General features: G+C 39.5%; 2 protein-coding genes across 3 annotated transcripts; one reads left to right on the top strand and one right to left on the bottom strand.

Moving 5' to 3' along the window:
- Positions 1-1,917: 1,917 nt before the first annotated feature.
- cetn3 (centrin 3) lies at positions 1,918-8,276 on the bottom strand. Of its 2 annotated transcripts, XM_063480526.1 has the most exons (5): positions 8,144-8,276; positions 6,769-6,904; positions 5,750-5,864; positions 5,438-5,629; positions 1,922-2,546 (listed from the first exon to the last, which is right to left on the bottom strand). In XM_063480526.1, the coding sequence occupies exons 1-5, from the start codon at positions 8,158-8,160 to the stop codon at positions 2,503-2,505; spliced, it is 504 nt and encodes a 167-aa protein (XP_063336596.1). In that variant the 5' UTR covers positions 8,161-8,276; the 3' UTR covers positions 1,922-2,502. The 2 variants fall into 2 exon arrangements, with proteins under 2 accessions (XP_063336595.1, XP_063336596.1); XM_063480525.1 differs by lacking the exon at positions 8,144-8,276 and having other exon boundaries at positions 1,918-2,546; positions 6,769-6,927.
- Positions 8,277-8,758: 482 nt separating this feature from the next.
- Positions 8,759-10,926, top strand: LOC134631950 (uncharacterized). Its single transcript, XM_063480527.1, has 3 exons — positions 8,759-8,907; positions 9,292-10,229; positions 10,319-10,926. The coding sequence occupies exons 1-3, from the start codon at positions 8,778-8,780 to the stop codon at positions 10,865-10,867; spliced, it is 1,617 nt and encodes a 538-aa protein (XP_063336597.1). The 5' UTR covers positions 8,759-8,777; the 3' UTR covers positions 10,868-10,926.
- Positions 10,927-25,266: the final 14,340 nt, after the last annotated feature.

A 25,266-nucleotide genomic window follows, 5' to 3' on the forward strand; every position in this document is an offset into this window, starting at 1 on the left:
TGCTCATTGTGAAACCTGGCCCCACCTTGTCGTGTGAATTCCTGAGGTCAGATGGCCCAGGATGTGAGTGGGCATTAAGGCGTCTGGGGAGGGAACTCAAAACTGGATTATAGATGGCAGACAGTTGGTGTCGTAAACCACCGCCTCTGTTCAAAGATGGTCGCTCACAGTGGACATAGATGGCCTCTTTCACTCCTCTTTCAAACCATCTGTCCTCTCTGTCCAAAATGTGAACATTGGCATCCTCGAAAGAGTGACCTTTGTCCTTAAGATGCAGATGGACTGCTGAGTCTTGTCCTGTGGAGGTGGCTCTTCTATGTTGTGCCATGCGCTTGTGAAGTGGCTGTTTGGTCTCTCCAATGTAGAGGTCTGGGCATTCCTCGCTGCACTGTACAGCATACACCACGTTGTTAAGTCTGTGTTTTGGAGTTTTGTCTTTCGGGTGAACCAGTTTCTGTCTGAGTGTGTTGCTGGGTCTGAAGTACACTGGGATGTCGTGCTTGGAGAAAACTCTCCTGAGTTTCTCTGATACACCGGCTACATAGGGGATAACAACGTTGTTGCGTCTGTCTTTCTTATCCTCCCTCGCTGGTGTCTGATCTTCTTTTCTGTGCCTCTTTGCTGACTTTATGAACGAAAAAACATTTAAAAATTCTTTACACTGTTAACTTATTTAGGAGGGGAAAAGAAAGCATATTAATTTTCAGGGTCTCCAAGGCCAAAACAAGAAACAAAAACCCCACTCCTCCGGGAAAAAGAAGAACACACTAAATTCTATGTTAAGACCAAAGAAAAAGTACAATTCCTGTGCCTGGCCACAAAACAGAAGAAAAGGTTTACATAAAGAGGAAATGGCAGAGAACCCCTACCAAGCTACCACTAACTTCCAGTACAATGACTGAATACCAACACAAACTAGTTGATATGGCACGTTTGAAGCTGAAGCTCTGGCGCATGTGTCAAAGAAAAAATCAACACACTGCTTCAGAAACACTGTGTCGAGGCTTAGTTCATCTGAAAGAGTCACATGATCAATGATGTGATCTAAGCTTTATTTGGCATGCGACTGCTTCAGTACCTGATGTAGTGGTTTTTAAGGAATTTATCATTGGTGGGATTTATCCTGTGTTTTGGAGGTGATTTTGTGTGAAAGATAGCAAACCAGTGTGTGACATAATTAGAGACATGGAGCCAGGAAGAGTGGACGCTCTGCCTATTCCCAAATGAAAACCAGTTCATCAGCAATTCTGCTCATAGTTCTAAAGTGTACATAAGAAATACACTATTAAAAAAAACAACAACAAAAAAACAAAAAAAACCCATATGTTCAAAGCACCATATCAGCCCACTATCAGACAGAGCTGTCACATGATATCAAACTGAAGCTGTGACTGCAGCTCTGTAGAGTGGGCAATCATAGTGAAGCAGTTCATTATAAGTTGTAGATTTAAGCTGTTCGTCATATTTTTGGCCACCAGATGTCACTAAAGATGACTGTGTTGAAAAGCTTTGAGTAATGAACCACTTTTCAATACTTCACAAGGCTTCACTTGGCCATAACTACAAACTAGGTCCCACAGCAGAGACACACTTACCAGCACTCAGAGAAAGAGAGGAAGGCTCTTGTTGCTGGAGCTAAAAATGCTGTTCCACAAATGATCTTGATGCTGCTCAGCCGTGGCAGTCAGGTGTGGTAACCTGGAGAGGAAGGAGAGAGAGCAGCTCTCTTCCAAGAGGCCAAAAGGTCAGTGGGTTTCTTTTTCTTTTTAATGTGTCCTAAAGCTTTTTGAGGGCCAGCATTTTTATTGGATTCTGTTATTTCAAAACAGCTGCTGTATTTCACATCGACCTTTGGAGTTGTAAATCATCTAATTCAAGTTCAAAAAGACTTTGTCAAAAGACTTGCTGGGAAACCAGTTTATTGTGTCAAAAATAAATAGAACACTTGAACATGCACATGGAAACTGGAAATACAACCATTCAAAATAGCCATGTATGAAATATGTGTCCTTTACAATACACAGACACTTCTGATAAAAGCAACAACATTTTACTCCTATTTGTCTCTATTTTCCCCAACAGTAAATTAATATGTTTATAAAAGAGTGAAAAGATCTTTTTACAGGATCTAATTACAGGAAGGTGTGAAATGGTTGCAAAACACATTACATATTTAACAAAGATGGTATCACATGGGGGGAAAAAAAACCTAACGAAAAAACTCAACAACGATTAGCTAATTTTAAAGACAAGCATGATATTGATACTTTAACTTTCACCTTCAATAAGAAATGAGTTTGGCTGACACTGAATCTGTCACACAGTTCAGTGCTTTTATGGAATGACTCAAGTACAACCATCAGGGTCAATGAAACAATTTCTGTCCACTTGCGATTCTTCAGAGGAAGCTGTGCGTCCTTGTTGACAGTCAAGTCGCTTAACTGCTCACAAATTGGACGACCAATCCAACCAAGAAGTCCTCAGCAACAGAGAAATCCCTCATCAGGAGTCCCCGCCCATAATTGTAAGGAACTCCTCCTGGTTTACTGGAAAGAGGGTAAACAAGTCCAGTCAGTCAATGAGAGCACCAAACAGAAAAGAAAAATGTTTTAAAAATGACAGTTTCAGTTCTCTAAAACACATAAAGCCTTTGGTTTATGCATGTATGTGTATATATGAATTTCTTGTAATCTTTTTATCTCATTTATTTAAATTCTTTTATTTTGACTACAGTTTCTCTGTTCAGCCCACTTTGACCTTAAGTGGGCTGGAGCAGTGAAACTCCACTTTCTGTCAGTGTAAACACGTTACATATTTAACAGATATTTTACATGACAAAGAAACAGCTGCTGTGACAAAGAAAGAAATCTGTCAACAGGACTCTTTAAGACTTAAATTGTAAGAAACAAAATTAGAGAAAAGGTTCTGGTAGCTGATTGCCCAGAGGTTTTTTTGTTTGCTTGTTTTAAACTGTAGTGGTTTAAAAAAAAGAGAGAGAGAGAGAGAGAGAGAGAGAGAGAGAGAGAGAGAGAGAGAGAGAGAGAGAGAGAGAGAGAGAGAGAGATTTCTATAGTGAGTCATTTAAGTAATTAAGCAATTCATTCAATAAGACACTCAGACACTGAGCCATGGCTCTGTGGTACATTTCTACATCTCTGCCATTCAAAGAAACTTTGCATATAGTTTATTTTATGTAATATTTAGTACTGAACTGTAAATGTAGTCTTTTTCAAGGATGCAATTTTTTATTCAGTTTTTTCATAAAAGCATTATTTTTAGACACACGCACATGTCTGGTTTGCTATCTTCGTGGGGACAGCCCATTGACATAAAGCTTTCCCTAACCATCAAAAATGAATGTCTAACCCTAACCCTTACCCTAAACCTAACCATAATCTAATTGTAACCCTGACACTAAAACCACATTTTGAGTGTGAAAAATTCCTTCAACCCCATGGGGACCTGGATTTTGGTCCCCACGAGGGCTGTTGGTCCCCACCAGTACAGTAAATGTCAGATTTTTTCTTCCCCACCAAGATAGTAAGAACCCGTACACACACACACACATGCACGCGCGCACACGCACGCACGTTTGAAACCTTTTGTCCCCCACAAATGGAAAATGGCTGAAAATAAAAAAGGGTATCACTTTAGCTATTTAATCAATTCTGCACTCAGCTTTGCAGTCTACAAAATCACTAAAATGCAGCCAGATGCTGCTTAATTTAAATTTTCACTTGTTTCTTCACATTTTCCTGACATGCAGGCATTTAAATCCAGCACCCCCATCTCTCTGTGCAACGTAGCTTCCAAAGGTAGGAAGTAGTAACAAAGTAAAAAATACTTTGTTACTGTGCTTAAGTACAATTTTCAGGCATCTTTACTCTACGTCAGTATTTATCTTTCCAACGTCTTTTTACTCTTACTCAAAACAGGTTCATTACTTTTGCTTTAATGCATTTGGGTCGAGTTATTAGTTTCAGGGAATTTCAAATGCAACATTTCTATCAGCTCAAAAAACACACAAACTGTGTACAGTTTGTCTCACAGTGTGTTGCTAGCTACAGGTCCAGCTGCTGTGTTTCTCAGGGAAGGGAAAAGAAAGCACCAACTTCACACAGAGATGGAGAAAGATAAGAAAGACGGGACAGGAGAGGAAGAAGAGAGTCTAGATTTAAAGGTAAGGACTGCTCAGTGGTATTTGATTTAAATGCAGATTATGCAGATTTAAAGCTCACATGTCAGTCCTCGTGTTTTAAAATCAGATATTAGGTCTGTACACGTGACATTATGTTTTTTCATATTGTGAAACATGCTGCAAATCAAACTGAGATAGACTGTGTTATTTAAATCCTCTGCAGGTTAGTGCAGGTAAACAGGTTAGTTTGCTGTACTGTGATGGATTTAAAGTAAAGAACATTGTGTGACTAGTGCACACTGGCTGTGGTTTCATGGTCAGTGTAAGGTCACATTCAGTGTAGCAGAAATTCACATGAATTTTCGCTGATGATGCTGAAATCCACTGACTTAATTCTACCTTCATACTAACTTCATACCGTATAGGAAAAAGACAGCTTAAATAGTTTACTATCAGCATAGAGGATGGAAATCAGCCAGGACAACTCATAAAACATCTGCTTACATCTGGTTGAATTCAGTTGTGTACATCTGATCAGCTGATCACAGTGTTTACACTAAGAAAATCTACTGAAGGTCTCAGTAGAAATTTTATGTAAGTTTTATGTAAGTTCTATTGTAAGTTATGATTCTTTTCCCCACACTAAGCCATTACAACCAATTTAAGGGTTCCCCCACCAGCTGAATCCCACTTTAACCCCTAACTGGCTTTAAAATTTGAGTATATTTCAGATTTAAAATCAGAAAAAAAACATAAAATCAAGGTACAAAAAAAGGGATACGTTGACAGTTTGGAGGAAGTAATTGCTTAATTTAACTCAAAGATCAATAGGAGAAAAAGAGTCTACGTTATCAATGGTACTGAAAGTAGCTGAACATAATGGTACGTCTGTGAGATGGTTATGAGTAATTTTGCTCTAATGGTTAAAATCTCATGAAGTCATTATTAAGTAAGTTTAAACAATGACTAACTCAATAGCGCTTAACAGAACCACAAACAATTTTTTGAGATTTGAGGCTTTCTTTTTCAGAGGAGCTCCAGTAGCCAGAGTTGTACACGGTAAAGATAAAAAACTATTAAGATATGTATTTTTCCCAAACTACTTGACGATAAATATGTCTCTATATGAGCACCTTATAAATGGCGTTCATACGCCTCTTTTGTACGTACACCAAAACAAACAAAAGTCCCGTTCATCCACTCCTGCTCACTTAAACAAACTGAACGTGTTTCCCTTCTAGGGATTAAATGTATAGCAATAATTATCAATGTCGAAGAAGAGAGCAAGTGCTGACTTACTTTCACCATCTCCGTCAGTATCGAACTCCTCAATCATGCTGCGAAGCTCTTCATCGCTGATATTCTCCCCAAGTTCCCGAGCCACACGTCTCAGGTTCCTCAAACTGATCTTTCCTGATTCGTCATCATCAAACAGCTTAAAGGCTTTCATGATCTCCTCTTTCGGGTCTCGCTCTAGGATGCGATCAGTCACTGCAGAACCATACATAACATGCATCAGAGTTAATGAAACACTTCAGTTAAAGATGTCCGAGATTTTCTTCCTCTTGGTCCCTGTCTGCACAGGGGCACATGCAGGGAAGGCAAACTTACCAACTTCACTGAAGTCCTCGAATGTTATTTTCCCATTTCCCTCTCTGTCATAATCCTTAAGGATCTTGAGAACATCCACTTTCTTCACTTCAAAGCCGAGTGCACGCATTGCCACCTGTTGACAGTTTGTGACAGTGAGATGTTTCTGTATTCCTACAGCAGCACAACAGACGTAAACAAGTGAGGAAAAACTGCTTTTTGAGTTCATTATGACAGTCTGTGATAGCTGCATGCAACCACACAATTGAAATACTTGGGTAATATTCGTTTTTATATTTTTGTCTTATGTTTACATTGTGCTCTAAAGCTTCTGTGATCATAAGTTAACCAATTTAATATTTTGAGTTTACCTGTAATGCACGACAGCACTAAGCTATAGTCCAAATGGTGGCATAGACTGTGTTTTGCATTGTTTGTTATTTTATATGGGTATATGCTATATTAATTATATTTCTGTTCTTTTTGAGTTACCTGGCCTCCGTTCCAGTCCTTCCTGATTTGGGTGAAAGACGAGGCTGAGGGTGGAGCTGGTTTAAATGCAGAAGCCAATAAAATGGACTGAACCATCTATTGTGATCATGTAGGGGGAATGGGTTTTTTTTTGAATGATGGTTAGCTGTTATCTCTCTAGTTTTCACCATTGGTGTATATAATGGTTTATTCATTTGCTATATAACTGGAGCTGTTTCTCATTTGGAGAGGTCAGTTTGTTGAGTTATGTTTTGTTAAGTAACTTTTGAGTAGAGTTTTGTTAAGTTAACCTCTTTTATGGGCCCACCTGGTTCTTAAAAGAAGTTTGTTTTTGTCATTTTGAATTTTTGTAATCATTTTGTCCTTTTTGGGGTATAATAAAACCCATCTTTTGAAGATTACATTTGTGCCTGTGTGTTCCTGGCTGCTTGGTCCATGATACAGTCATATGGCACATTTTAACATACTATACACAGCAGATTAAATACCGCTTCACTGGACTGTTCTTGGCTGTCAAACTTGTTATCCTCTCATCATCCAGTGCTCACCTTCAGCTCGTGGTAGTCAATTTCTTTGTCCTTGTCTGTGTCAAACAACTCAAATGCTTCTTTGATTTCATGTTTCTGATCCTCAGTGAGCTCTCTCCTCTTCTTACGCTTGGTTTTGTCTGCCATGAGCTCCGTTCTGGAGAGAGACAGATGCAGCATGTGTTACACAAATGTACACAGGTTTCAGCTGCAATCATATTGCAAACTTTTTTCTTTAACTTAAATGACATATTTATCCGCTGTTACCCCAAATTAAAGCTTCAATACAGAGTATGTTGTACAGCGTATGGCAGAACACCACAGCTTTACAGAAGAAGGTTAGCTGAAAAGCAAAGGGCTGACAAAACACACAATAGACAAAGATGCAGGCAGTGCACTCAGTGTTTAGACAACGTACACAGCCTTGTGATCAGTTTTACCCTGACTGAGAAAACAAACTTAAAATCTGTAACTATTTACAGACTGAAGTTTACAGGTATCTACACTCTGTGTTTGCAACACAAGCAGATTGCAGTGCATATATCGTTAGCAATGTAACGAAGTATCAACGATTAAATACTTTTTCAGTAATATCTGATTTATCAGCAACTTAACCACATGATAGAGTAATACTCTGACACCTGCTTATCTAAATATCAATACCATTACAAAGTAACATAACAAAACAAATTGACTGTAGTATCATTATAACATTAATTGTCAGATGCACATAACACTGTGAATTGTTTGGCTGACAGCTGATACAGCTACTTTCCTCGGTTAGATTTTCTCTGTTTTTGGTCCTTTTCCCCCTTTCTGTGCCAATTCAACACAAGATTCTCCATGTATAATATTTAATATAAGGTTTTCCCCTTACAATTCCACTACACATACACAAAAGTGTATGTGCACTGAATAAAACGGAATCAGCAACAATGTTGGTCAAGAATGCTAATTTGTTTTTTGTTTTTTTTAAATGAGAAAAAACGCTCCTTTGTACTGGTACTGATGACTTTCTGCTGTGGCTATGCGGTCGATCCTTACTGAACGTGTACGTCTGTAGTGGATTGGATGAAAGACAAACGATGCACAGGGGTGGCATCTGAACAGTAGTTTTGCAACTAAATGTGGTCTATAGTACAGTGCATTGTAGTCGTCCAAGTCACATTCAGAGAAACAAACAAACAAAAACAAAAAAAAAAAAACAGTAAGCAGCTAACGTCGACTCTACACTGATTAGTAGCTGCAGCTAATTCCTATGCACCATCACTCCCGAACAAACACAGCAAACACGTTGCAAAGTTAACATGCTAGCGCCTCTTATGTGAAAGAGCTAGCGACTAGCTCTGTGCGCTGGTATGAGGGATGTTGGAATAACTGCGACAAACCGGCTTACCTCAGAGACAGGCTCATTGTGAGGGGATTTAACGGCCCTGAAACAATTACTCTTATTACTGTCACCAAACACAATATCACCGAGGTCGACACACAACAACAATTCCGTTTATCCGCGCTCACATTCACGTTTCCTATTGGTAGCTGGTCACCAGGGAGCAGCAAATTGCTTTCTGATTGGCTTAGAGTGTTCTTCTACTGCTGCTGCTTATTTATTTATTTTAATATTTCCTCTAGTGCAATCGCAGCGGATCGGAGCAGTCTACGTGTGCTGTATAACAATACAGTAGACGTGCACGTGTGTATTGCAAATCAATACAAATCATTTAACACTGGAAGTCCCACACTTTTCTAACCCTCCGTCAGCCAAGTGGAAGCTAACTTGGCTTGTCTGTTAGCATCAATTCATATGTAAATTAGGTCGTTACCTGAGTAATCTGAAGGGGAGTGGGGGTGTGTGAATGATTGCTGATTTCTAACTGCCAACTGCCTCTTTGTTTGTGTGGGGGGAGAGCTGCTAAGATCTGTGAACTTCCTTTTGTGTTGAGGTGGATACAATCTCACTGCACTTAGCCTAATCCTTCATTGCCCTGAAGAATTCTGTGGTGTACGAACCTCCTCTCCAAGGAAAGAAAATGCAGAGAAGACTCACCACTCAGCAGGCCTTGGAAATGATCCTGAGTGAAGTCAACCCTTGTGACTCGGATGGAGAAGACCTAGAACTTCAGCCGGATTCGGACTCAGAGCTGTCTGATCAGTCTTCAGGTTAGGTTTCATTTCATATTATTTCCTATTTCATTTCAAACAAGTAAGTGAAAAATACTAAAAAAAAGCAGAGCAGAGTGACAGAAATATCTACTCTACCTTTTTTATAGTTTCCACTTTTTGTGTGTGCTGGGTTAGGTGTTAGGATTAGGATTAGCTAGTAACCCTAACTCTAGTTGTATCTTTTTATTTAGGAAGACATTTCATTTCATATCATTTCCTATTTCATTTCAAACAAGTAAGTGGATATAGTAAGTAAGATATTTCAGACATTATTCCGATACAGAGGAGGAGATACTGGAATTATAATTAGTATCTATGCATGCTTTTGTGATTTCGTTTGACCTTCCCATTGCTCACAATTTGAATTTGTTCACACTGCAGATGAGGAGACTGCTTCTCAACCTAAAAAGAGAGCTTGTTTGGGGACTGAGACAGCAAAAGATGGCACAGTGTGGCGTGAAGAACAGGTGGGGACCTGTCTCCCTTTCACCCCAATAGAAGCGTACGCTGCAGATGGAGAGCCAACGGCTAAGGCCAGGAAAAGTATCTCGAGTCGCCTTCAGAGCTTCCTGTGTTTCATCACTCTTGACATGCTTCATAGCATTCAAGAATGGACTATTCAACATGCACAGCAAATGGAGCATGTTCATTGGTTCATGGACCTCCCTGAACTAATGGCATTTATTGCAATTGTCATCTTGCGGGGGGTTACTAGGGTTCCATCACTACGTGACTGCTGGTCAGCAAACCTGGGAAACCCACAGATCATTGGAACTATGCCGCGAAACCGCTTCCAAGACATCATGCGACACCTACGCTTTGATGACAGATCCACCCGCAGTGATCGAGCAAAGACTGATAAGTTCGCTGCAATTTCCAGTGTGTGGGGATCATTTGTCACCAACTGCATCACGTGCTACAACCCTGGTCTACATATCACCGTTGATGAACACCTTTTCCCATCAAAGACTCGGTGCTGTTTCCTGCAGTATATTGCAAGTAAACCTGACAAGTTTGGGATCAAGTTTTGGGTGGCTTGCGACCTAAAATCCAAGTACATTTGCAATGTCCTCCCATATCTTGGCAAGGACCCCAATCGTCCCAGTGGGGAGAGACTGTCTGAAAATGTAGTGATGAGGCTGATGGAACCATTCCTAGACAAGGGCAGAAATGTTACCACGGACAATTTCTTCACATCACTTTCACTTGCGCAAAAACTCCTTAGACGGAAAACCACCATCCTCGGCACAGTCAACAAGATTCGCCGGGAAATTCCTCAATCCGCTAGACACACAGATCGCAATGAATTCACCACTCAGGTATGTTGCAGGTCTTTTGTGGTTCTATGTTTATGTGTTTCATTGTGTGTAAAAGTGCTATGGAAATAACAATTTATCTTATTTCTTAGGTGTTTTCAACCACTGCTGCCACGCTGACGGCGTATGCGGCCAAACGGAAGAAGACAGTCTATATTCTTAGCAGCATGCACAGCGTGGTTCAGACTGATAACACCACCAAAAGGAAGCCAAACACTGTCACCCTTTACAACACCACAAAGTGTGGCGTGGATGAGATGGACCAGATGGTGCGGGAGTACACTGTCCGCAGAGGAACACGGCGCTGGCCAGTTGCCGTGTTCTATAACATGATTGACATGGCAGCACTGAATGCACATGTGCTGTATCAAGCATGCACCGGGACGCAGGAAAGACGGGTGGACTTCCTGGTGGAGCTTGCAAGAGAGTTGGCTAACTCTCATATGGCTGGGAAGAAGGCAAGAAAAGAACAGTTGCTTCAGACACAACCCTCCACACCTAGCCCTGGAAAAAGAGCCATGTGTCAGGTCAAACACAAATGCAAGAACAATCATGCCACTGTGCGATGTGTTCACTGCTACAGATACACATGTGGTAAATGCAGACTACAGATACCATGGCAGTGCCAGGATTGTGAGTGATTGCTGAAAATGTTGAAATGTACTCACTCACTTTTTATTATTATTTGTAAATATGTGTACAAATGGTTGGTTTGTTTCTTTTTTATTTTGTACTGTTTTTATCAATAAATCTCAGCAACAAAGGAAATACACCCATGTGTGTTGATTTCTCCCTAAGATGGCAAACTGAAACACAAGTTTCCTTGTGGCTCAGGAAACTAACCACTCCAAGTGGCTCAGCATGGCCCCACCTTATTTACACAACAAAAGCAGCGGTTCACAGGTGATTAAGGAGATTGAAAATGTGACGTCTTTCAGGGGTAAAACCGCAAAGGATTCTGGGAACCCGTGGCAAGAGGTACTAGCGCACCCAGGCTTTCAATTGAAATCAGTTACACAGCGATAAAAAGAAACACAAAAAATGGCAAGAAGCTGCTGTATTATTAACTGCAATAGCCGGTCGCATGACAGCCACAGGAAGCCGATGGGTAAAGAGATCGGTTTTTATCGGATTACGTCGTTGAAGAGAAATTGTTCAAGCCATGTTTCCAAAGTAACAAAGAGGCGACGGATGGCCTGGATTGCAGCCATTCAAAGACCAAATATAACTTCCCAGTCTGCTCCAAGCATTCCCACAAAGGTCAGTGTTTTGTAGTAGTTAATACGTCATTTTTCATAACATAATTGGTGATATAGGTTACAAGCAAGTCTGGGGCTGAACAGAAATTGTCGCGCTATGCTCCTTTGTTTATTGTGCATAAATAGTGAATTGTCCTGACAGAATATTGCGTTTCGCTTCTGTTATTACCATGGTACATTGACAAAATCATATACTTTTATTCACAGGTTAAAACAGGTTTTTTTGTATCACTAATTGCCCAGTACGATTACAGCATACAATATTATTGTCACTGCTACATTTCTGTAATGCCTACCAGAAATTATTTCCACTACTAATTAATTACCGTTGAGCTCAAAGGTCCTATTAATAAACGGTTAACGAATGTGTATTTATGAAGACGATTTGTGAGGTAAACCTACCTTTGTTCGTATGATGGTCTTTCGTTCTACATGGTGCATTTCAAGGTCCTGTACCCATCCGTCGGTAAACTGTACCCGGGCTTGTGTATGTGTATGCACTCACTCCAAGAACCGTATAATTATAAATATGAGCGTGGTGAAAGTTGGGCAGCACGCTGACGTTTTTTGTCCACTCTGTGTGCTCGTAAGGGTCTAACCCTTTCACTCCTTTGATTTTTTCCTCATATCTTTTCTTTGCCTTTTCATCAAGTCTGTCTTTGTACGGTCTGGCATTGTTCTCCTTCGTTTTGTACATTCCTTTTTTGGGGGGCAAAGAAAAACCAAGAAGGTACTGGAACGGGAGAATGAACGTTTTGCGGTGCTGCAAATGCTTGCGTTTGATGCGGTACTTGGATTGTTTTGCCACGGGTTCCCGGCATGCAATGCGCGAAAGTCACGTGGTTTGTCAATCTCTATTAGCTAAAAGCCTTCCAGCCATTTGGCTGGAAGGCGGGTTTTATAGGTAGAAAAGCCAAATGGCTGCTCTCTGGGACTTCCAGTGTTAAACTACGAGGATTATAGGTCCCACAAATGTAGTAAGTATTTAAGTATAATACTGAGCAGTATTCATCATAGAACAAGATCCTGTGAGTATTTTTTTTACCGCATTTTATTGTGTGCCAGCTATGTTTAAAAGCTATTTTATACGAGGCTGCGACTAATTGTTATTTAAATTAATGTTTAAAATTTACTTGACATCATCAACATTATTATTATTATTATTATTATTATTATTATTATTATTATTATTATTATTATTTTAGCAGTAGTAGTAGTAGTAGTAGTAGTAGTATTTCAACTGCTGAACAAAAATATCCTATGTAGGATAAATATAGTATTTTTAAGTAAGTAAGTATTTTTAATATTGTTGTGCTGATATTTTCTTGGTAAGTTGATTGATCGTTTGTTTTTTTAAGCATTTAGAAAATGATGCTGGACCTTTGCAGTCAATGCAAAAAGAAAATGGAATACCATGAAAAATGTTCATATTTGAAAATCTAGAACCATGGAAATTTTTCACGTGTTCACATATGTATGTTTTATGTCTCTGTCTTCCTACTCTAGACCGCCTCCACCTGAAGAAAAAATACATTCATTTAATTTATTCCTTCAGCAGTCAGTAGTCAGTAGTTTTCATTTGTTTGTTGTGTCTGTTTTAGTCACTTGTGTCCCTTTGTAATCTTTTCAGATTTTATTGACTTTTTAACCAGAACTCAACTTCAAACAGAAACCCTGCAGGAGTCTTTTAAATCTGTAACAATGAATTGTTTTAATTATCATATTTTAAGGTGTTTTGTACACCTTCATATAAGATAAGTGCTGTGCAATGAAAAATCGGTTTCTTTCTGAAATGCGAAGTATGGATTATTGTTTGAGAAGATCACTTCAAGTGTATGTATTTTATACATACACTAATACACTAATAGCTTAATAACTATCTTCAATCTGAATCTTTATGTGTCTGCAGATATTATAGTGTGAACCTTTTGATGAGGTGCAGACATGAGTTTGATTTCAGTAGCAGGTGCATCCCCAGCACTTCCTGAATGGGCATCTTTCTCCTGCTAACCAAATGAGCTTCTCTGTTTTCTATCACCTACACTTTCAATTCTAACACTTACAGCATATTTTAATAAAAGCCACATTTACCCATTGGCACACACATGCATGCAATACTTTATGGTGCTCTAAGTACTTCATAACTATATAGAGGTGGGACTCAAACCTCCAACTTGCCACTCTATCTCCTCTACTGCCTGAGCCACAGCCACCCCCTAGTACTCCATCAGTACTGTATAACTGAGGTATTAATACCTCAAGGGATAAAAAATGAAGGCAGCGCTTCAAGTGCCAAAACCTGCAGTTTCTCTTACAAGACATTAGCTGCATCGCTCTATTATATCTCTATTTAGCAGTATACAGTGTATACCAGTTATAATAAAAACTGCAGTCTTTTCTCTAAATTAGATAAAGACATCTGCTGTCTAAAACTGAGTATTGCAATAATGATGAAAAAGCCTCTCTCTTCACTGAGCCTTTTGATACAGGCAGGGCAGCAGAGAGTTTATGCTGTGATTATGCTCCAAATTAGTATTACTTACACCTTGAAGATATCTCATGCTTATTTCCTCCATCATGTTGTAGCCTGCATTTTCACTGTGGGTTCAAGATTTGCTTTCCTTACCAAAATTTCCATTAAATGGCATAAAAGCTTGCATTAGCAAAAAGTCAAAGGAGTTTGCGAAGACATATTGCCGTACATTTTGGGAGGAACACCCTTCAACTGGTACGGGAGTATGAAAGGGAATCAAGGAAACTGGCGGATTATAGGAACCACCTTCGTTTCAACCTAAGATGCAGACAAAGCAGAGTTGTTCCTAAGAGCTTGCGCCTTGGATCCAGGGGACACAGACCAGATTTGATTCTACAGAGAGCACAAAATCACCTTTTAAGTGAAAGGATAAGACAGGTCCATTTCACTATAGACGCCCTCCAGATCAAGATCAGCCAGACGCTGCAGGAACTGGAAACCCTTCTACCCTCTCCAATCCTAGAAGAGGTTTACAAGTTTGTGGACAAGGCTCAGTGGGCCCAAAACTCTAAAGGAAAAGAAAGACAATGCAGGAAATTTCACACCTTGCTTTCAAAAACCCACACTCCTCAGTCTGAACCCACACAACTCAGAGAAGAAAACACACCTGAAGACAGTCGGGAGAAATGGGTAAAGAACTTTTCAGACCGGAATCTCACTGAACCTGAAAAGAGGGTTTGAGCCAAAGGACTCAATTTCGCCATTTCTCCGCAACAGTTGCCCATAGTGGACCTCATCACAGCCACAGAAACCGCCATACGGATTAATAAATTATCACAGACAGAAGCAGAGCAAATCAGGATGAAAGTCTCAGCCACCCTCTCCAGTGCGAAAGTCCCTCTGTCTAACCTTACATTACAAGAAAAGAAGGCCGTCGCTTCCCTGAGCAAAGACCACAACATCACTATATTACCAGTGGATAAGGGAAGGTGCACCGTGGTCCTAAACACAACAGATTACCACACAAAGATCACTACTCTCCTCAGTGACAACAACACCTACGAAGCTTTAAAGCGAGACCCCACAAGCAGCTACAAAAAGAAAGTTATAGCTTTCTTTTGAAACGGACAAAATCATTGACCGCATTACATATCACCGCCTTTATCCAGGGGATGCCATACCCTGCATTTATGGACTTCCTAAAATCCACAAGGAAGGGGTCCCACTCAGACCCATAGTCAGTAGCATAAACTCAGCCACTTATAACATTGCGAAACACCTTGCTACCATCCTTGCACCTCTCGTGGGGAACACCCCACACCACATCAAGAACTCCACCGACTTCACCGACAAGGTCCAGAAACTTACCCTGGATCCAGATGAAACCATGGTGTCCTTTGATGTAGTCTCTCTCTTCACTTGCATACCCACCACGGAAGCAGTGGAGACTGTCAGAAAACGACTACAAGAAGACAGCTCCTTGGAAGACAGGACCAACTTCACACCCGATCAGATCTGCACACTGTTAGACCTCTGCCTTACCACAACATACTTCAAATACAATGAAGGCTTCTACAGACAAAAACATGGCTGTGCCATGGGCTCCCCTGTGTCACCTATTGTAGCCAACCTTTACATGGAGGAAGTGGAAAGGAAGGCTCTTGGCTCTTTCAAAGGAAGAGTACCCAGCCACTGGTACAGATATGTAGATGACACCTGGGTCAAAATCAAGACACGAGAAGTGGAATCCTTCACTTCCTTAACTCTGTGGATAAAAACATCAAGTTCACCAGGGAAGACACAAAGGATAACTGTTTGCCTTTCCTGGACTGCACCGTGCACATTGAAGAGAATGGCAACCTCAACATCGAAGTTTACCGGAAGCCCACACACACGGACCAGTACCTCCTCTTTGACTCCCATCACCCTCTGGAACACAAACTTGGAGTAATTAAGACCCTACACCACCGGGCAGAACATGTTCCCTCTAAGCCTGAGGGAAAAAAGAAGGAACACACACATGTAAAGGAAGCACTCAAAACATGCGGTTATCCTAACTGGGCGTTCATAAAGTCAGCAAAGAGGCACAGAAAAGAAGATCAGACACCAGCGAGGGAGGATAAGAAAGACAGACGCAACAACGTTGTCATCCCCTATGTAGCCGGTGTATCAGAGAAACTCAGGAGAGTTTTCTCCAAGCACGACATCCCAGTGTACTTCAGACCCAGCAACACACTCAGACAAAAACTGGTTCACCCGAAAGACAAAACTCCAAAACACAGACTTAACAACGTGGTGTATGCTGTACAGTGCAGCGAGGAATGCCCAGACCTCTACATTGGAGAGACCAAAGACTCAGCAGTCCATCTGCATCTTAAGGATAAAGGACACTCTTTCGAGGATGCCAATGTTCACATTTTGGACAGAGAGGACAGATGGTTTGAAAGAGGAGTGAAAGAAGCCATCTATGTCCACTGTGAGCGACCATCTTTGAACAGAGGCGGTGGTTTACGACACCAACTGTCTGCCATCTATAATCCAGTTTTGAGTTCCCTCCCTAGACGCCTTAATGCCCACTCACATCCTGGGCCATCTGACCTCAGGAATTCACATGACAAGGTGGGGCCAGGTTTCACATGAGCTCACCCGAAACCCTGGCTGATTAGGTCTCACACCCGCTTTCACACTTTGGCTCATGTGATTAGAGGATCATCAGGGGGTCCTTTGTCCCTCTTTGGGGGGATACTCCCACTGGGTTTAAATCTGGGACTCTCGGCCATTTGACCTTAGAACTGAAGAAGCTTCTCGGATGAGAGGTGAAACGTCTTCAAGCAACTTAAAGAAGTCCAGACGCTTTTCTTCGCAAACTCCTTTGACTACGATGACCTGGATGACTGAGAACCTTCACAGACATTAGCAAATAGTATTTGCATATTTGTTTTGAGGCAAGCAGTTAATATTTCACATACATTAAACCAAACCAAATTAGAAAACTGGTCTACTTTTTTGATAACTTCACTGAGATTGAACTAGGCTTTATTTATTTATTTATTTTTGTCAGCCAAACATGGGAACACAGTGTATAAAAGCAACAAATTCATATCATTAAAAGTGTCAGAGCTGAATTGAGACACACACCTGGGAACATCCACTGAGTCTGTTTCTTGTAGAACTGAGTTCAACTTAAACAGTCAGCTGTGGAACAGCAGACAGAGGCTTCTTGTGCTGCTTATGTGAGCCACCTCTGTCTTCAGCAATAGAGAAACACCTATGAAACAAAACATACCAATGCTTCCCATCAGTTATTTTGCACTGCTGAAATTTATTACACACAGTGTCCATTATATTAGGAATGGCTCCTTACTTTAAGAAAAACTCAGTTCTTTATTAAAGGTGAACCTTCTTTGATAATCTGCTAACATATGCTAGCATGTCATTGCATCACATCAATTAAGCAGATCTTTAAGCGCTTCACAAAGGTGTTCTGTGAGACTGAGACCTAATAAATGGGGAGGCCAATGAACTAAGTAAACACAGAGTTTACCCCATACAAAATTACCCCATACAACCTAACTTGAAAAATGTAATCCACACTAGTGCTGGGCGATATGACGATATATATCGTGTGGACGATAGAAAAGTGTCTATCGTGCCATTTGTCTTCTATCGTTTCTATCGTTTCTAACCCTAATTTTATAAATTATTACATAAAATATATCATTAACCCTTTACAACCGGTCGGAGCAGGCACACTCCGTTTTGCCTAACTATTTTTAAATCCCTGTAGAACTGGAACCACGTAAGGTAGCGCAATAATTGTTTTTGCATATGAAACCGAGTTGTACTTACATCTTATTCTATTAGCTTGCCCTAGGTCACGATTTCCTTCCACATATAGCTTTGCAAAAATTGCATAAAAAGCGCTTCCAGCAACAAAAACATAATATTCCAGACTTGCAGCAACAAAAACATAATATTCCAGAAACACGCTTTGCCGATCCGATCAGCTGTTCATAACACTTCCTACCTTGGAATATAAGTCAGCGTGAACTATCGCATGTCCGCCATTACCTGGCCGAAACCGGAAGTGACGTCATTTTCGCGGAAAATTTAGTTTTTTAGCTTCAAAGCTTATGTTGGTGTTTTTAAAAGTCATGTTTGACTTTATGCTTTTCTGTATCCTTTCTGGGATGCTTAGAAGTCAAATTACACTGTTGGAAATAATTTATTTTGATGCACATGCTGGTTTTTTTTGCAAATTTGCATTATAATATTTATTTTCATTTTTCCTGTAGTATATTAAAATTAGTGTATCTCAAACATAAAACTATGAAGACACTCAAAATAAATTTCTTGTGGTTGGAAACTATTTTGTGCAACTTTTTTGTATTTACAGTTTTGAGGGATAAGCCTCTTAAATTTCTCTAACTAGAAATATATCTAAAAAACAAAACAAAAACGATTTTCAATTTTTTTGTAGTTTATTGCACTTTTTTTGCAATTTATGTAGTTTCTACGGACTCAATGCATACATAATATTAAAATTTGGGCTATAACGGTTGTATTGATGTATAGCAACTTGAAATGCTCCCACAAATGGCACTACAGCATGTAAAATGTAAACATAAGCTCTGGCGGACTTGGTTCTATGGTAGGTCTTAAAGGGTTAAATAGCCTGTGGCAAATATATTAGTGTTGTCTTCTCACTATACATACTCTTAACTTTATGCTAGAGAAAATAAAGTATAAAAAAAATGATATTTTTCGCAAAGAAACTCTGTCTTGTGGTTTTGTGACATGGTGCTGCTTTACGTGCACCCGGATTTGCGACATGCTTTACGGTAACTCAAAAGAAAGACTGCACCCTCTCCACTCGCTGTTTACAGACTGCATACTTTCCAGATGACCACAGGTCAGGTGGTATATCGTGATATATATCGTTATCGTGATATAAAAGAATTCATATCGTGATAAATATTTTTTCCATATCGCCCAGCACTAATCCACACAGTCCCTCTAAGAGATACTATCTGTAATAAGTATCCGCCTATCATGTTTTCCAGGACATTAATTCATGCTTTTCTGCCAAAGACACTGCTCATTTCTGTGCAAGGTGTCTTTTGGCAGTGATCTCTGACATGGTGAATTATGGGATTGCTGTGAGGAGCGTATGATCTTTTTGCATGCAGGGAACGTCCATGAAACCAGAACTCTATCTTCCCCTAAACCTAACCAAGTAGTTCTCAGAACATTAACCTAAAAACATAGTGTTTATTGACTAAGTTTCGAAACTTAAAAAGCAAAACAAACAAGACAAAGCTATCAGATGGGTGAAAGCACACTCTCCTGACTGATTAGTCTGGAAAGTATGTATAACCAGTAAAATGATCAAACATTAGAAAAAACTCTTGGTAGGGAGCTTTTATGAGATGATCTCTGTCATTTATCTCATCACAAGTGTTTCAGATATTTTAGTCACAGCCAGATAGTTCCAAAAACGTGCATCCTCCATTACCTGCTGGTTCTAAATTTGCAATAGATGAAGCAAGGTGTTTAAATACTTAAGCACATATAATAAAAGCTGTATGAGTAGGTGAATGTGGTTTATTGTATAGAGTGCTTGGGGTTTCATTCATTGACAACTCTTCTGTAGTTATCTGAAGGCAGACATTTCAGATAAAACGTTTCTAGATCTGCTTATCTTTCCAGTCCATGTGAATGTTGTCTCTTCAAAGACTTTCTTCAGAACTGTCATGAACTTTCTACAGAGAGTTCTCACTGGCAGTGATAGCACTGTGTGAAGTAGGTGCCACTGGGTCTCTGGTTATCTCCAAGTGAGTCTCCTGTTTCACATGTGTATGCTGAGATAGAAGCTGGAAGGAAACCACTCTCTCACCCAGGAAAGAAAGCGGATCTCTGTTCCTCAAAGTCTCTTCTTTACTTGATAATGTCCTGACGTCCAACCAGGCGTAAACTGTTCTTGTAAATCTACCTAGAGAGGCTTCATTCCCTTTTGCACGAGCAAAATGACAGAAATGACAAACGGCTCATAACCAAACTACACCCTGCTGCGGTGAATGGGTTCCCTCGAGTGCAGTAAAGCATCATACTGAAGAAGAGATGGGTGCGACTGTTCCTGCACAGATGTTCCATCGGTTTGAACATGGTGAGGTTAAATGACCAGTAATTATTTGCTGTGTTTAAAGATGTGTTTCATTCAGATTATGAAAATAGATTGTCGTTATGTATTGTCATTTTAAGAGAACTCTGAAAGTTTATTGTTTTATGAGATTTATGTCCATCATCACAGAAATTTGTGGCGTGGTCTTTAATTTGTAGACACTGCAGCTTTCAAAAATGGTATTCACATCTAGAAATAGTTTCAGCATTACAGTGGAAAACCCAGAGTTCACTGTTAGGCTTTCAATTGGGCTGTTGCTGCAAAATATTGTTTCACAAACATAACAGATGGACTACAGCAGGCCAAATGAATTACAGTCTTAAAAGTCAAAACACGTGAACACATGGTCAGCTACAAACATGTAGTTGTTCTTATTTTACTGCTTTTTATAGTACTTGGAGGAAAAACAAATCCTGGGCTGTTTACAGATGAATTCTGGAAAATTTTGCCTTGCCATGACTATTCCAATATCCTCCTCTGCATGTCCTCCATAAATCTTCTCCTCATGGTAATGTCTGAAAAAAAAAAAATCTACGGCATATGAGAGAAATTGGCCAAAGGATGGGTCATTGGCATCACTCACTGGTTTATGTACTTCTGAAAACTGAAGCGTGGCATTTTTAGATTAGATGCCTTGTTTGGTTGTTTTTTTAAACTTGACCTTACAGACAGGGGCTGGATCTAACAGTTTTATTTATGGAGAATTCTTGGACTTCTTCCTGTGATGTTGTAAGCTAAGGTCTTCAGTTTGTAATGTGAAAACATGCTAACAAAGTAGCACCTCGTCAGTCACTGTCATCATAGCAGGCAGTGGCAAGCAGAGGTAGGACCCAAACACAGCACTCAGAAGCAAAGCGGTAACTGAAAGAGGCCGCTTTATTTGCTGTAACTGCTAGACTAAAAAGAAAAAAGAAAACAAAATTCCAAGAATTAGAAATTGGGAATGAGGAAAAATTGATAGAAAGCACTGAACACATAGAAACACACAGCAAATGGGAACAATATGACAAGGATCAGAGGGAGACTGAGGATATAAATATACACAGGAGGTAATTAAAGAGATGGGACGCACTTGGGGAAAACAAGGCACAAGTGAATGAAATCAGACTAACGACAGGGGCAGCAAAACTGAATATGACACAAACAGGACGAAAGACTATCAAAATAAAACAGGAAACTAAAAGTCTGAGACTACACACATAAACTTGACAGAAAAAAATAAACATAACCTAACCTAAGCAAAGGTCACTTTTAAACTGAAAACTACAACAAATTCAAACGGAATATATGAAACAGAAAACAGTGGGTACAAAAGCAAGGATCATACAGACATGCCTTAAAGCACACCTTTAATCATTCATTCTACTCTAAATGGACACATGTTTTACATATGGGCCATCCATGCATTTTGAAGAAGACTTGAAACTAGCAACTGGGAGTATTAAGCTCTGTTTAATTAGTGGTTAGGACTGTTGCTTGTTACTGAACCTATGGTGGGTTCTAGTATGTTAACTCTGGATGTTTTCCCGGTAGTTGCGCTGGTTGTCTCCATGGGTCTTCACAAAAGAGAGTCTAAATCTCAAGACTTGGATTTCGTTGTCAAATGAAGGTGAATACAATCAGTAATGTGTTCTAGTTATGTCAGGAGGAGAAAGCCCAGTAAAAAAAATAACCAGTAGCGCTGTACTGCATTTGACTGTAGCTAGTTGTGTGTCAGACCTCCATGTCTCAGACCAAGCTTGTATTTCATACCCCCTCTCCATGGTTGAACCCAGTTCTTTAGGTCTAATAAAACAAGCACATTCAGGATCAGCAGGCTGCACAGAGGTGGCTTTCTCAAGAAGCCACATGTGAGCGTAACGCTTGAAGCACATGCTATGTAAACAGACCAGCAAACGGTCAGCCTGTGCATGTATGTAGGTGTGTGTGTGACTTTGCCTGAGGTAGGCTAATGGAGACATCAGTGGCAGGTTAGAGAGCTGGACTCAGAAAGGAGTGCTTGTTTCTACTGGGACAGAGTTTGATTCACATTTTTCAGAAGCTTAGCTCTGGTTAAAGGAGCTTTGTTGAAGGACTCCACTCTACATACACAGATAACTGAGTCTGAGGCTTGAATTTACACAACCCTGGGCTATTTCAGTGTACAGTGTACTGTATTTCTTTTTCAGCAGACCTTTATAAATTTAGTTATATTTATAATTACTTATAGCAGTCAAACTTTAACTTTTGATAAAATTCAAGTTTAAACAATTCAGAGTGTTTGACGTAGTGAAGCCTTTGCTCACCAGCAGACACCATGTAAATGAAAAAAATAACAATTAAAAAACATTACCAGATCACAGAGAAAAATAGTTTGAAGTTGTATTTCGCATTATTGGTTGAATAATACAACAATAAAAGATAGATGCCTAAATACAGTTAATAACAAAATAAAATAAAATAAAAAGCAATGGCAGTACCATTTTTCAGGGGGGAAAAGCAAAGCACACAGCATCATTTTAATGTAGCTGCAAAGTGGTGAGACTTCCACTTTATTGCCCTATTAAACTATTCCCTTCTGTTGATGGTTTTAAATCTTTAGTATCAAGTCTTTTTCAATAGAGCGTGAAGTTATATTTGAAAATTGCAGTTACATTTAAAGTAAAATAGAAGATTATCTGGATATGCTTTAGAGTGTAACTATCCTGTGACTGACCGTTCACTACTATATTAGGATACCTCTGTATACTTCAATCTATGGGAACTTACTGTTATTCTGTGGCCTCTGAGCTAACTGTAATATTTTATGTTGACTACAAATGCAACGCTGAACTCCTCATAGTAGGATTTAGTAGAATTCACGCAGTTCACAGTTCTGTGCTATAGTTATGCTATTGGATTAAATCTTCCTAACACTGACCAATAGAACTGGTTTTCAAAATAAAACAGCAAGTACTGTAATGGTTGTTTAAAAAAATAAACCAGCTACAAATGATAAATAACAGTTTCTAAAAGATTAAAATTTCTTATAAAACATGAATTATGAATGGTTACCTAGAGTCAGCCCAAGGTGTTGGGGGTGGGGCTGCAGAATGTTAAAGTTGAAGTGTACGTGTGTGATTCACCTTATTAAAACAATACCCCCTGAACTCTGACTAAACAAGTAGAAATACCAACTATCTATACTTCCTGCACACCTTGGTGCTACTTAAGCTGTAGCACTTCTTGGTGATAGAGGCAGTAGACAGTGAGTACCCTAAAGCCACAGCAGAACAAGACAGATAACAAGATAGAAGACAAGTAGTTTGAAAAACTGTGAGCATGTCTGCTGAAGTTATTGAACACATAAAAACTGTTTGTGGCATTATGTTTGAAAGCATCCTCACTTCACTTTCAATGCTTGGATGTATTTTGGAGGAATTTTTGGAGCAGTTAATCACAAACTGGATTACAAAATGCAGACAGCTTTGCCCTTTCTGTCTATTCGCTCTCTTTGGGTTGACTGTAAATTAGTAAGGTCTACTGCGGTCAGCTATGGATGTTTCACTGTTAAAAAATATTAAATTAAAGTCAGTTCAGTTTTATTTTATATTTATTAAGCACACCAGCAGTATAATAGCAGTGTACTTCATACAGTTAATGTCAATACACAAGCACTTAAAATAGCAAGTATGGAAGTACAAAGGGACTAACAGAAAATATGGCACTCACTTGAATGGAAATCTGTAGGATTCTGTATTAACAAGCAGTGATGTTGTTGCACTGACACATGCATGCAGTAAAGGTTCACAGCAGTTTCATCCCTATGGTGGTCAGTGTTCAGTATACTGTAATCACATTACATTTTCAAGTATTGCAATAATGATAATGTAATGAAACACATTGCTGTACTAAATTCAGTAATCATGTTAAAGTTATATGTTCTTACTTGTGTTACAAAGATTCTCCAGTTATACTTTTTTCTAACTGTGCACTGTACTACAGTCAGGTGATTTCTATTCTTGTGCAGGGAGGAGGAAACTGCTGGAGCATCTACAACTTTTGAGGAGTGGTTGAAAAGAAAACTTTCTAGTGTTAGCCACCCAACACTCTTAGTCCAAATATTGTCACATCTGTTTCCAAAAAGTGGAATTGGTGGTGTTCATAATTCAAGAATCAAGGCTTCAAAATGGAATAGAACTGACCTATGGTTGATATTATGGTAGCTACATCCATCTTTTATATATACTCCACAACAATGTCCTTTTTGCAAAGGAGGTCAAATAAATTTATGGTGAAAATGAGATCAAATATTAGAAGAGCTTCATCCTGTTTGGACTTCAAATATTCGCTTAAAGATTTTCAATAACACTATTTTTTAAATCTATGAGGTTAAAACACAAAAAAGGATGTCTATACAGGAAGACACTCACATGCATGGCTTTATGACTGACAGTCAGTTGCTAGTCAGTATTCCAGGCACTGGTTGCCTAGATAACACTCAACATACAACACGTTTATTAGGGCATAATCCAGTATGATGTCTGCCACCATTTTGTTTGCTTTTGAATTGTTCTCCAAAGTCTTGATAGTCTCCTGTCATGGGAATATGACAGTAATCACTCTAATTGACAAGCCTAGGAAATATTTATATGTCTTTCAAAAAGGTTATTTTTCCTTGTCTCTTAGGTGTAGCATTTAGATCAGGTTGGGGTCGTCACCCCTCAGGGGGTTCATTTAAGCCCCTTGCCAGGGACTCTACTACACTGCTGGAATGAATGTATTTCAAAGTTATGTTTAGCAGTTTTAATGGTGACGTGACTGTGGTGAAATGAAATCAGAAAAGTGAGGCTGTTATATGATGACACCAAGAATACCTTTAAGATCACTTTAATGTACAGGGAGAACTTTTGGGTGCCAATTTCAATTTTTTATGCAGTGTGGGTTTTCTTTAAAACAGGCTTCATTTTTGTTATTCTTGTTATTCAGAAGAATAACAGTTTTTGCTGAAGCGCTGATTGTAACATGACAACAGCACTTTTTCCAAGCAAAACTCATTAAGTTCAGAGCAAGATTTACTTCCTCTGACAAACCTCCTCCTCAGCTGTTACGGCTCACAGCCTGACTGCTGACACTTACAACGTTTTATTACTTAAGTCTTCTGCTGGA

This window comes from Pelmatolapia mariae, linkage group LG7, assembly GCF_036321145.2.
Source record: "Pelmatolapia mariae isolate MD_Pm_ZW linkage group LG7, Pm_UMD_F_2, whole genome shotgun sequence".
NCBI lineage: Eukaryota > Metazoa > Chordata > Actinopteri > Cichliformes > Cichlidae > Pelmatolapia > Pelmatolapia mariae.

Bases quoted from the DNA above. Each gene is read 5' to 3' on its own strand.
- cetn3 (XM_063480525.1), bottom strand. From the start codon at position 6,927: ATGCTGCATCTGTCTCTCTCCAGAACGGAGCTCATGGCAGACAAAACC. The intron at 5,630-5,749 runs GTAAGTTTGCCT...ATGGTTCTGCAG, and splicing joins CGAGGACTTCAGTGAAGTTG to TGACTGATCGCATCCTAGAG. The intron at 2,547-5,437 runs GTAAGTCAGCAC...CCCTCTTTCCAG, and splicing joins TACTGACGGAGATGGTGAAA to TAAACCAGGAGGAGTTCCTT.
- LOC134631950 (XM_063480527.1), top strand. From the start codon at position 8,778: ATGCAGAGAAGACTCACCACTCAGCAGGCCTTGGAAATGATCCTGAGT. The intron at 8,908-9,291 runs GTTAGGTTTCAT...TTCACACTGCAG, and splicing joins GCTGTCTGATCAGTCTTCAG to ATGAGGAGACTGCTTCTCAA. The intron at 10,230-10,318 runs GTATGTTGCAGG...CTTATTTCTTAG, and splicing joins GCAATGAATTCACCACTCAG to GTGTTTTCAACCACTGCTGC.